This window comes from Platichthys flesus, chromosome 14, assembly GCF_949316205.1.
Source record: "Platichthys flesus chromosome 14, fPlaFle2.1, whole genome shotgun sequence".
Lineage (NCBI taxonomy): Eukaryota > Metazoa > Chordata > Actinopteri > Pleuronectiformes > Pleuronectidae > Platichthys > Platichthys flesus.
Window position 1 is genome coordinate 1,289,266 of NC_084958.1, and position 13,076 is coordinate 1,302,341.

The 13,076-nt window shown below is 40.1% G+C and overlaps 1 protein-coding gene and 1 long non-coding RNA gene across 2 annotated transcripts in view; both read right to left on the bottom strand.

Moving 5' to 3' along the window:
• The window catches only part of rnf31 (ring finger protein 31), a 49,949-nt gene extending 37,766 nt beyond the window's left edge, over positions 1–12,183 (bottom strand). Inside the window, exons 1-2 of the mRNA XM_062404941.1 lie at positions 12,008–12,183; positions 10,396–10,598 (exon numbers count right to left, since the gene is read on the bottom strand). Coding sequence (XP_062260925.1) covers positions 10,396–10,593 — 198 coding nt within the window. The 5' untranslated portion in view covers positions 10,594–10,598; positions 12,008–12,183. The remainder of the gene's footprint in view (positions 1–10,395; positions 10,599–12,007) is intronic.
• On the bottom strand, positions 1,867–3,132 carry LOC133968759 (uncharacterized). Its single transcript, XR_009924142.1, has 3 exons — positions 2,687–3,132; positions 2,282–2,383; positions 1,867–1,974 (listed from the first exon to the last, which is right to left on the bottom strand). It is a non-coding gene; the product is annotated as an uncharacterized LOC133968759 (long non-coding RNA).
• Positions 12,184–13,076: the final 893 nt, after the last annotated feature.

The window sequence follows — 13,076 nt, forward strand, 5'->3', positions numbered from 1 at the left end:
ACAGAGAAACAATGTGCAGGTAAGCTAGGGTGTGCAAGAGATCACATGAATCATAATAATCATAAATGTGCTTAATTGACCATTCCCCATGATTCTGTTACTAGTCCGATAGTAGTGGTTGTCAGTCTTTACCCCTAAGCTGGGGTAAAGTGAGACACAAGACCACTTTTTTAAAAACAATCTTATTTTCACTGCCCTTTGTCCTGACGACATTCTGATAATTTCCATTGCTAGAAAACATCCTGAATTAATGGGAAATGTGTTAATTTTACTGATATATCATTTAAGCTCGACTAGAGGGGAGCAAATGTGAAAAATGTCTCACATTACCCCGCTCTCCCCTACATTGCAGAGCCTTTACTTTATTACTTTTACTTAAGTAAAGCAGTTAAATCAGTACTTGTGCTTTTACCAGTGTCTTTTTTTACACAAGTATCTGTATTGCTACTTAAATAAAGAATGTGATTACCTTTGCCACCTCTGAGTATTCGCCTGTTCTCCCTGGAAGAGAGGAGGATGATTGGCTGTAGCAACCACACTTTCTAGGTTGTATATGTTGTGGAGACGCCAAGTGAAGCCATCAGAAGTGAGGAGAGGAGAACTGACTGAAGTAACTAAAACCACTGCGGTGCACGCGTTGTGGAAACGATGGAGAAGCCAGAGCCTTTGTGTGAGGGACCACCCAGAAGAGCATACAGCTCGTGGACTTTCACTGTCTCCTCTAGGGGCTGTGTCTAGATGACTGACCAGTGATCAGTTTGATCACCCTAAACTGAGTCTGGGGAGTTTGATTCTCAACACTGAACAGCTGACGCGACATTGAGTCACGTAAATCTTATGTTAAAATATTTCAACAAGTCGGGTGTGATTTACGCCTGGGGCGAGTGATGGAAATTTCACATCAAATACGTCTTTGCATTGACTTTGTATGTAATCTGGACAATTGAAAAACTTGTGTCATGTTCGGTGTAAACGCACCATAAGACATCAGTGACAGACCTGAATATTTTGACATTTAAACCTGTAATTATTTTAGATATCTTGAGTTAACAATGTTACAGCCTACAACCCCTGATTACTGTCATTATCAGATAGTCAACATAATACTAACCTAATAATAAAACCCTATCTAAATTTTTCTATTGTTTATATCTTCAGCGACTAATTGAAGAGATGAGTCCGTGGGAGCACAGGGAGTTGACCAGCCAACTTCCTGAGAAGCAGCCAGAGTCAATTTTGTATGTCTTAATGATGGGTCAGTGCAGGTGACCCACCTTTTGCTGCCCGGGGTACCATGGTGTACTTGTGGCAGTTTTGAGGACATACCTCCAGAGATATTAAATATTTGTTCATGTTAGAGAGCCTGGGGATGACAAAAGGCAGTATCATTATGTAGCGTAAAAACACTTTGCATTTATCTATTGGCAACATGGCTCTTTAGGCCAGATAAACCATCTTGTAATCTGAAGCTGCTGTGTTTTAAGGTTCTCTAATTCACAAGGACAATCCAGGCCCTCTGGAATCTTCAGTACCATAAATATTTATGAGTATAATGGGGCGGCAACAGCTGAAAGGACCCTATTGTTTTGCTCTGAGTATTTATCAGTAGTAGTAGTAGTAGTAGGGTTAGGATTAGTTTGTTAATTTTGCTTAAGTTTATTGTATTTCTATTAGTATTTTTACACATTAGTAATTTAAATTGTTTTTTGAAATTTTATATATGTTGTATATTATTAATATTTTTTCAGTTGTGTTTACACTGGAATGAAAAGTGTCATAATAAACAATTAATTCAACAGATTTGCTGTATTAATTTGTATACACATAATATACATTACATATACATATATACAGATTTTGTTCACACTGGGGGCTGTGCCTGATAGGCCCCATGACTCAGTTGTGCTTTCCAAGGATGCATTGTAACCTTCAAACTGGAGCATTCCACAACACCAGCTGCATGGAATAGTGGCCCTGTTGAAAAAAAATGTTTTACTCATTGACATTATATTTTACAGTTGGCTGAACCAATGCTAGTATAAATATGACTTAGAGGGTTTATATGCAACAAGAAAAGAAAACTAATTTATCAGACCCCTCCTTGTGTCTATGCCAATTCTGATGTGGATGGTGCAAGTACAAGGGGCACCAAACAAACATCAACCATTCAATATCTGATATACATTTTAACAGCTTTAAACGGTAAATGTGCATGCAATAGATGTAAGGCAGATGCTTTAATATACAACAACAACAGCAACTACTGGGATGTGCAGCAGACCCTTAAGTTGTCTTGGGCTTTAGCTGTCTCTCTCTCTCACCACCTCCACCAGAGAAACACAATGCAGAGTCCCAGGGTGTGTAGAGAAAGGCCTACAGCATGCTGTGGGATTAGGTAACACATAGAAACATTGACTAAAAAACACTGCCTCATAAACTGTTGGACTGAAAGTAAAAAAGTCTGAAATCTAATTTTCAACTTTTTGAAAAATGTTGCATCACTCTACTTTAATTGGGTTGTCACGCAGTCTTCTCGGTCAAATAATTACGTTGATCAATAGATGGCGTTTTCATTAATACTACACTCATTCTATAGAGACTGAACAAAAAGATATTAAGATATATTAAAATAATAAATAATTTAAGTAAACAAGACCCTACATAACTGAATCAGAGGAAAACTCACCAATAGCCCAGCTTAGAACTGTCCTCCCTCTCTTTGGCCTCTTTTGATGAGAGCCAGTCAATTCTGTAATGAAAGACATATTCAGAAAACATGGCCTTTATAGAACAAAGAGAATGCTAAATAGTAAAAAATGTCATTAAGAAATACTAGGCTGTTCAAGAGGTCATTGAAACCATTCTCTTCGATGTCCTCCGCTGCAATGCTTATGTCATGTGAGCTGTGGAAACAAACATAACATTATAGCACTGTGGCTTATTTAGAAGATGTATGTTATGCACAATACATGTAATACTAAGAATCCATTACAGTCTCAAGATGGCACGTTTTTGAGTTTTTTCCTTTTCTCCACATTGACAGCAGTTTCAGTTTCAGCACTTTATTTTCATTTTGACAGCGACTTTCATTGCTCTTTGGAATGGAAAATCATGCATGAGGCAATGGGAGTTTAATTTATACACAGGACCCGCTGATTGCGCTGTGTAAACACATGCTGCGGCCAGGCCTGATATTCCAAAGGAGCTGAGGAGGAGACATAGGGGTTGCAGAGATTTGATTTAACTCAGGGGTCTCAAACTCAAATTACCTGGGGGCCACTGGAGGCAGTATCTGGGTGACGCTGGGCCGCATCACGTATTCCACAAAAAATCCAAACTTCTCAAATGTCCTTATTAACAGTTATTTGACTTCAATGGGTTCTTCTGAAGATGAATAGAATATTGAAGAACATGAACGGTTCTTCTGAACATGCTTTCTCTTGCCTACTTCTTGCTAAAAAAAAATATATGAATATTAAAAAAAGTTTTTAAAGAAATAATTAAAATAAAATATAACAATATAATGTAATCACTAGAAAATTACAGAGTCCCTGTTGACATCGGTGGATAAATTACTAATTTGTGGCCACGCAATAACAAGATAATCTAATAAGTTATATATAAAGCTTTCTTAACAACAGCATCACAATTTCATAAAATAATAACAAATGCAGACTTCTAAGATGAACCAAAATAATTGTTGGCTCACTGCGTAAATGTCACCACCAGAGGATGAGAAAATTTAAATCAATAAAATTCATCCACACATATCAGGTGTAAATAATAATGTAAAACATCCCAGACGTTAAAATGTAGATATTAGCTCAATGACGTGTTATAAACTGCTGCGGTTTAGAATAATCCGTTTGCGTAAAGAAGCTCCCAAAACCTCACAGCGCAGCGTGTGCGTAAAGGAGCCGTGGTGTCCCTTGAATTTGCCTTCAATGTAACAAATTGTGTGTGTGTGTGTGTGTGTGTGTGTGCCTGTGTGTTCCATTCGTTTTCTCCACTGGACACAGAAGTCGCCTTTGCTCAAGATGCCACTTTATTAATCACTGACACAAAGACTGATACCATCACTGCAGTATAGCCTAAATAAGTCCCACTGCATTGTAAGTTGCATATGTGTGCTGTCTTAAGCGTTGTTTTATGTGTGTTCCGGGACCTGTGCTCGTCGTACCTGCGCTGTCATATGTACTTAGCGTTCCGGCACCTTGTGATTTACAAATGAAGCACTGGATACAGCATGACCTGCACGAAAGAGGGCGGAAAACTATGACTTTCACCCTCCTGCTCTCCGCACATCCAAAGCCAATCTTTTCTCTTCCGGCTCTCTCTCGCACTCAGTCTCACAAACACACACGACCCCGCCCCCCATGTCACTCACATGCATGCTGCATTCACTGGACAGGCACACAGTAGGAAACCAGAACATCAAAACATTGCAGCTAACAGCGGGGTTGCTACAATATAAAACTTGCGGGCCGCACTAACATTAAACGTTCATATTAAGGTGGGGGCCACAAAATATCGTCCAGAGGGCCGCAATTGGCCCGCGGGCCGCAAGTTTGAGACCCCTTGTTTAACTGAAGGTGGAGAAGATGAGACATTAACCCTCTGTACCAGCGATTATCATGGGGAACAAACGGTCTATGGGCAATAAGACGGACGGGCCTGCCACACCCCGGAGGGAATACGTTGAGTGCAGCATCTTGTGTTTTACCGAGACATGGCTACACTTGTCTCTCGGACCGCGTGTCTACACCCGAAGACAGACACCTTATGCAGTGAGAAGGGGGGGGGCAAGAATGGATCATCTTTAGCCTGGATGCCAGACGAACTTAGCCCCGCCCACAACATTTTCGGTCGGGAAGTTCGGTCTGGAGTCGCTCCGTTGAGGAGAAATTATGCCCAACCGGGCCAATCAGATTGTCAGGGCGGGCTTTATACGATGATGGACAGATGATCAACGGTAACATAATCAACCACGTCATCAAAGTGCCCTTGGGTTGAATTCGTTTTCAACAAACATGCCTGCCGCTGGAGAGCTGAGATGTGTAGATGCTGCCATTGAGTCTGTTTTAGAAGACATCAACAGCGCATTCATTTTGAAAGAGGAACGGAGAACGTGGAGGTGACGCCAAAGCACCGCGCTAATCCCTATCGCGCCGGCGCTTGGGTGTTCACACCGGACACTGAAGCGACGCTGAACCACCGGGCAGCGTTAATAATATCACCCGTTGATGCAGTAGATTAAAAGCATATACTTACTTGTTGCTCCAACATTAAGCAACAGCGTCCCAATATGTGTCCTCCTTGGTGTTGTCTTTATACAACATGTTCCGAGGATCATACAACTCACTGTACTTCTCCACTTCAATTATTAATTTAAAGTCATCCATGTTGAAGAACTTCGCTGTTTGCTCCGTTAAATGTCGGGTGTCGAGGGTAAATTACGTATTCTCCACTCAAGCCTATGTGGAGAATACGTAGCCCCCTCTCTCTCTCTTTTTATCTGTATCACTGCTTGTGTGGCTGTAGTGGATGGGCAGAAGGGGACATTTAATAATGTCATTGGTCAAATTAAAACTCCAGGACAACAGAAGGGGACTTCAAAGTATGGGATGCATATTTGATCATTTATATCATATAAAATATGTCATCAATATAGTTTAAAATCGTTTTTCAGTGCGTTTCCTGGTGCGATACGCTCGCGTCAAGAGCAAAAAATAGACTCGACGCCGAAACGATCGCTGCACGGTGCAAGGCAGCCTTGGCGCAGCACCGTGCTTCAGCCTCCGGTGTGACCCGCACAAAGGTTTAACATGGGAGTGGATGGGAGCCATCGGTTATTTAAGGCTTGGCGCTGCGCTGAAGCATCGCTTCGGCATCGCTTCAGTGTCCGGTGTGAACCAGGCGTTAGTAAATAACTCACAATGCGTTGCTTAACATACGTCACATACTACGTTGCTCTGATTGGTTATAGGTCTATCCAATTAAGCGAAGAGGAATTTTAGTTGAAACATGCCCCATAATCACAGCCCAATGGAGCGGTCTCAGACTCACATTCTGACTTTGTGAGTCTGACAACGTCAGGCTAGATCATCTTGATTCTCCAACTAGAAACAATTATACATTGGACCAACTATATGCAAATGCCAAGGAAGCATTCAGTGTCACTGCCTTTCCCTCACTCAGCAAATTGAATCACAACCTTGTCCTGCTTGTTTAGTCTGTGCACACAAGAACTGTGAGAAGGTGGACTCAGGAGGCTAATAAGCCTTTTAGTCTACAGAATTGGATTTGCTCTGTGAGCCACATGGAGAGGACATCAACATTGTGACAGACTGCATAACAGAGTACATCAAATTCTGTGAAAACAACATTTCAAACCGGACTGTACGCTGCTTCCCCAATAACCTGAAATCCATTCTGAGTAATGACCGAAGGCCTTCAAGTTGTAGGACACACAAGACACGTAGGGTGGATCACGAACGAAAGGATAAACTGAGGGAGTCTAAAGACCTCTACAAAAGGAAGCTGGAGGCCAAACTACAGCAGAACAATGAGAGGGATGTGTGGACAGATATGAAGGAGATAACCAGGGATGAGGTGAGAGATCAGGCAGCCTGGAGAGAGCAAATAATCTGACTTTCTTCCACAGGTTCAGTTCACAGCCTTTTCCTTTGTCTTCTTCGACACACCTAGCCCCCAACACAGTTTTGTCTGACATGGTGGTAACTAGAAGGGGAGCTCTAAAAGGGACTGTACTGCCTCCTTTCTTGTTCACCTTGTACACCACAGACTTTCAGTACAACTTTGGGTTGGGCCTTTAGCAGAAGTTTTCTTATGACTCAGCATTGGTCGTGTGTATAAACAAACAGACCGCTCGTGGTAAATGTTGTGGACTGGGCCAACAGAATAAAACTTTTTTTTTTTTTTTAAATAGAAAACCAACAATTCACTTATTTTATGCAGTGACTTGCCTGTCCGTTTCACTGGAAACTCATTAGAGTTGATGTATCAAAGTCTTTCTCATAGCTGGAAAAACCCGGAAAAGAACAGTTAGAAAGTAACATGACACAGTTGTTCTACTATGTTCTATATCCTAAGGTGGTGGAGAGTTGGCTTACATTGACAGATTCAGAATCAGAAAACTTTATTAATCCCAAAAGGGTCATTAGTTTCAAAGTCTGTCCCATTCACATGTGCCCTATGATCCTGGTCATGAATAAATAACACTATGGTTAACACTTGCCAGGTATCTGTAACAATAAAAAAATTCTATCCACGTAGAGGGGTAGCTATTTGTTAAACCTTTAGCTAATAATGATCAGCAGCTGCTGGAGTTGTCTTGGTTGCATTACCTTGGCTAAACTTAGAAAGATTATAATTCTGGTGTTGTAAAACTGATCTACCAAACAACAAATTGAATTCATATCGGTATGGTTAATTACCTGTCCAGCAGAAATCTGGTGTCTTCAACGTTGGTCTGAAGCTCTCCGTCTCTCAGCAGAGATTTTCCCAATTGGGGGCAATGCTAGTGATTATCCTCATTTCTATCCTCACCTGTCCCAATTTAGTTTTGCCTCATTGCGTTGATGCTTCTTTGATGATGTTGGTATACGCTCCTTTGGTATTTCTTTTACTAATGTATAAAGCCCTATGAGACATATTATGATTTGTGAATATGGACTATACAAATAAAATTTGACTGGAATTTGATTGATTGATAAGTATAATCCTCCATTTAGCACAATTTCTCTACCTTACTTCTAACTAAGTTTTGATGGCAACTTATTCTTCTATGATTTTTTAGGGGTGCAGTTCCTTTGTCTGTTGAATTCATATACAAACATGAAATGACATCTCTTGGCGAATTGTCTGTACAACTGTAGAAACATTGGAGCCGTGCGATGACTTTGGAGCGAGGCCAGCCCCCTATGCTATAAGGCACATTCTAACATTAAAAACACCACAGTTTTATAATTTCATACACTATTACATAGTTATGAGAATTCCGTCAATTTAGTAAATCAATTTGGTGAAAAAAGCACAGGACACAAAATAACATTTAACTTAACTTAACTCAATAAAACTCAGCTCAGAATAAAGCAAATCAAATAAACATCATATTCGCCATGGATGTGGTGGAAGGAGAAGTGCTCAAGCAGTGTCATGATCACTGGTATCGGTGATCTGCCATGAACTGTTCAGCCTCTGATTAGCTCAGTAATTTCACAATAAAATTTTATTTCATGTGACTTTCCTTGTTGACTCATTTAAAAGCCACCAAATAATGTACCCCACTTTTTGGACCATTTTCTGGTCAAATGTCTAATGGAGTTGGTCCATCAAAGATTTTAAACAAAAACATCTAGCCAGAAAACCTTTATTGGCCTTGTGCTTGTTTAACCGTCTAACCCAGCTCACCTATAATTTTAGAAGTGTTTGCATCGTCCTTTGCAAGGTAGCCATGAATCAGATATATGAGAAAAAAGTTTAATGTGGTGAAATTCTGATAAACTGGTAAGGTGGTGGGGGTGTCCGAGCTGGCACTTTGACCTAGATCAAAAGGAAAATCAGCTAGCAAACAGTTAAATGTTTCATGTGTAGATATAATTTTGTCTCAAAGTTGTTGCAGCATCATTCAATTTCCCAATTCAGCTAAGATGTTGCTCTAGTTGAATTGTTATCAGGGTTCCTGATATTTGTTCTAACTAATATAGGTCACTCTGTATTAAGAACAACCAACCATAACAACTAAACAGCATGTTAAAAATCAAATGTTAGCCAAAAATGTACGTATATACAATATGTATTTTGCACAATTAATCAAAAGTTTCTTACCATGAAAAAAACTTCTTCCATGTTTTTGTGTGTGACATCGTAACTTGTGTACCAAATTATTTGCCAATATTGCACGTTGTTTTTTTATTCATTCCACAACTGCATTAATGCAACTGTAACCTAACATGCAAAATACTAACAAACCTGTTATGTTGTGTCTATCAGCTACAACTACACATAATAAAAAAAAATGCCAATAGAGGGGTGGGTGAAGTTTTTGATTCCATAAAACACTTCTGGAGTCTCCGGTGTTGCCGCCAAATCCAACCGAAAAAAAAAACATATGGTGTGGTGTCATCCAAGTGTCCACAAGCCTTGACAGTGTTTTTTAATGGTTGAGTGTGTAGAACTAAGTGGTGAAGTTGTGTTTTTCAGCTGAATACCCCAAACATGAATGGGAACCTGTGGTAGCCTTCAGTTGTCATAAAAACTCAAAGGGTGTTTTAGTTTCTCCAGTCTGGGCTACTGTAAAAAGCGCGGCAAACTCTGTAAAGAGGAGCCGCTCCAGATGGAAATATCAAGTGTTTAAATATAAAGGGCCCAAAACAAAAATTCGATAATTTAGATAAAACACACTACTGAAAATATCCCAAGGATTATTTTATATTCAATAGTTGCCAATAGATCCCTTTCACCTAAATCTTATACACTGGACCTTTATGCCTAAATGTTCTTTGATATCCTCCTCGGAGAGACATCAGAAAACCACACACACTGCATACAAGCTCTCACCCAAGGGAACGCGTGGTGTACACATTCGTATCGCTACTTCCGTTAGATGACATTTAGGCTCAAAACACAGTGGAAATGATGGTGTTTCGGGTCCAATATGAATGTTGCGGCTTGCGGACACTTGGATGACACCACACGAGCAGTATGGAGGCATGTTATGATTTTAATGTTGTTTTATTACATCTGTAGAAGGGGTCACTTTGGCTGCAAACATGGCTGCTCACTGCTCTGTGTGTCCTGCACCAGATGGGTTAAATGCAGAGGATAAATTTACCTACCATTGCATGAGTGTGTTGTGCATGTCTGTGCATGTGTTTGGTATAAATAAATGTATCTTAATAATGAGTGAATTTTCCTTTTTAGGTGAACTATCGCTTTAAAGGTGATAATATGGTTGAAATAAACCATTAACAAGTATGGTTAAATTAGATGCACCATTGTTACTGAAAAGAGGGACTAAGGACATGATGCTCACCCACTCTGTCACATAATGTTATTGTGATTTAGGTAGTTCTTATCACACTTTCAGAAAAACTATAATTGTTTATGTGCCCTCCGTGTATGCAGATGGGACACAAACCAAACAAAAAATTCACAGTACAAAATGCTGTCTGTCATTTTAGATAGTTCTTATCACACTGTGTGGATGGGTTGGTAGGCAAATGGGTGGGAATTTATTATTTTAATTCATTTGCCAGAGTTATCCAGATGTAACTTACAATTGTGACTGAGCTAGCTTTTGTCTCTGTCTGGATAGTTGCTATATGGGTACTTCCAGGTGGGGATACTTTAAATGCACTTGTTCCCCCTCACCTCCTTTCTGTTGCTGCCAAAGCTGTTTTCAATGACCATGGACTCTGCAGCGATGTGGCGGTATTTGGAGCAGGGTGGTAGAGGCAGATTTGCCATAGCCATGACCCCAGTCCGCACCTCCACCACCCTGCCGCTGGAGTACAGACACACTTCAGTTTGACTCCGCATCTCCTGCAGCTGCTCCGACAGAGATGGCATTCTACCTACCAACACACACCCATTCACACCCGCACACACACACACACAGACACACAAAGACATACATACATATACGTCAGTTATTGCCAGGAATTTGAATCAAACCAGAACACATCAATGATCCTACATCAAGTATTTGGACGGACCACTCTGAGCATGGTTGAAAAATTATACTTATTTTTGTTGTTGTTGTTGTTTTTTTTTTGGGGGGGGGGTTAAATACTGCTTATATGTTACACCTTAGTTTTGAAAGTCAAAATGTCAAGAATGGAAAGTCACTACTCAACACACATTCCCCCTGCTGATGTCAGGCCTGCAGAGCCACTCAGCAGCAGGGCTGGAAGCACTGGACTCATGTGAATCAATTTAGCACTTGTGCAACTTTACATTTCATAGCAGATTCATACTTCAGATCTACTAACATCCGTATGACAGCCTCAGATGTAGCTGTCTTTCCAGGTTAACATTTGAAATCCTGACAGAAGATATGATGCTCTGTTACAGAAACAGTGTAAACAGGCATGTGTACAGATATTTTGGGGGGCAGGTGCTCAATCCCAAAAAAAGGGCAACCATCGCCAAAATTATTTATGAAATTAAAAATAATAATAATAAATAAATAAAACACAGTAGGATATTTTCAACTTATATATTTATTTTTGTTAACAAACTAGCTCAAATTATCAATTTGAATAAATAAATGAATAACAGGCAAAAACAGACAAAACAAGGCCATATTGAATAACCAAATAATATGTTAGGGTTAGGGTTGGTTATGTGGTGGGCTCCTCTTGACCAGGTAGGGTTACTGATTCTCCCTCATCTGTTTTACAAGTTGATGGCCTGATCCAAGTTAAAAGAGAGCTGCTACCCTGAGCTGCTTGCTGCAGCTCCCTTTGCTTCTGCTTTTGGAGTCTCTCTTTTCTTGGCATTATGCTACAAATTTTGTAAATGAGATAAATCAATGTTGTGCATAATGACATGTTGTGAGCGCCGCGGAGCATGTCGGGGCGAAATTCTCACAAGAAGTCAAATAAATGCCCCATCAGATACCAAAACATTTTTGGGGGGAATTGATGACAGAGAGAGTAATTTTTATTCTTAAATATTGATGAATGAAGAAAAAATTGGGCTCAAGCAGAAGGGCACTTTTCTCATCCAGGGCAAAAGGGCCAGTGCTTGAGCACCACTAGGGGTCTATCTGTGCAGGTGCCTGCAGTGTAAACATAAGTATTGAACAGTAAATGATGCGACTGTCGTGAATTAACTGCAATAATCACTATATGAGGAAGTTAAATGTCAGCTATAGCTCATTGAAACGGTCATGATGCAGCTACATCCAGCTACTCAGCCTGGGTCGTAGTGCATAGGTCTGCGGTGCGACCGCGGCTGCGGACGCAGCTGTGGTTCTTACCTCTGCTCTCCAAGAACAGCGATGCAATCCCTGGGCTGCTCCTCTCGGTGCTGCTTCACATAGTCTCCTTGTGTCACAGCAGTGATTGTGCCTCTAACTGAGACGCTTCTCGAACCGTGCGCTGTGTGATCCTGTGCGATCCCGAGGAAAACACACCGCAGTCTCCTCAGGCTCCAGCAAACATGGACGCAGCGTCGCTGACGTCACCCGTAGGTTTTTGAATGGAGGTGTGTTATGACTCATTTTTATCCTACATTACACACACATCTGGCCATTTGAACCAATCACTATTTGTATACCATAGGAATGACATATTTTATATACATTGTACACCAAAGTAAACTAACTATTTATCAGGGTTTAGATATGTTGCATATTATTTCCTGATACGTTTACTTTTTTTTAGATTATCACTATGGTTTTGAATTTAAGATTTTGGGGGTTAAATAAAAAGATATCTAAGCTTCAATTGCTTTAACTCTGGCTTTATAGATAGTATAACCAAAATCAATTAGCTTTTAAAGGTAATTCATTTTATTGGTCCATCGTCTTCACTAGACTAGACACCAACTCCATTATCGTGCCAATAAATGTATATATGTAACCAGTGATTTAACCATACTTTCTCCCAAGTCCCTAAAGCCCACATATTTCCATACAAAAAAACAAAGAATTCTGCATTAGTGGCAGAGCTTAAAAATCTCTCAATTGATTATTATTAAAAAAATGTAATTGACAAATTGTTTGCTATGTTTCAATTGATATGCTAATATGTAATGCGTATAAAGTTTGTGTCAGAATTACAAATATATTAATTTACAGGATGTAGAGTTCTTGTCTGCCATCTGTGGGTTTGACTCCTCCCTGGATATAAAAATATTTTCTTGATGCCAGTGATTGAGGTTTCCTTGAAGCTGGTGAAATGAGAACTCAGGCAGCCGCTGATGTCTTATGCAGAAGATGCTAATGTAGACTTGATGCATTAAGGAGACCAGAAAATAAAACAATATACAAACGCTAACAGAGTAACATGAGCAATTGTCAACCCAAGTCTGAAGATGTCTCCAAC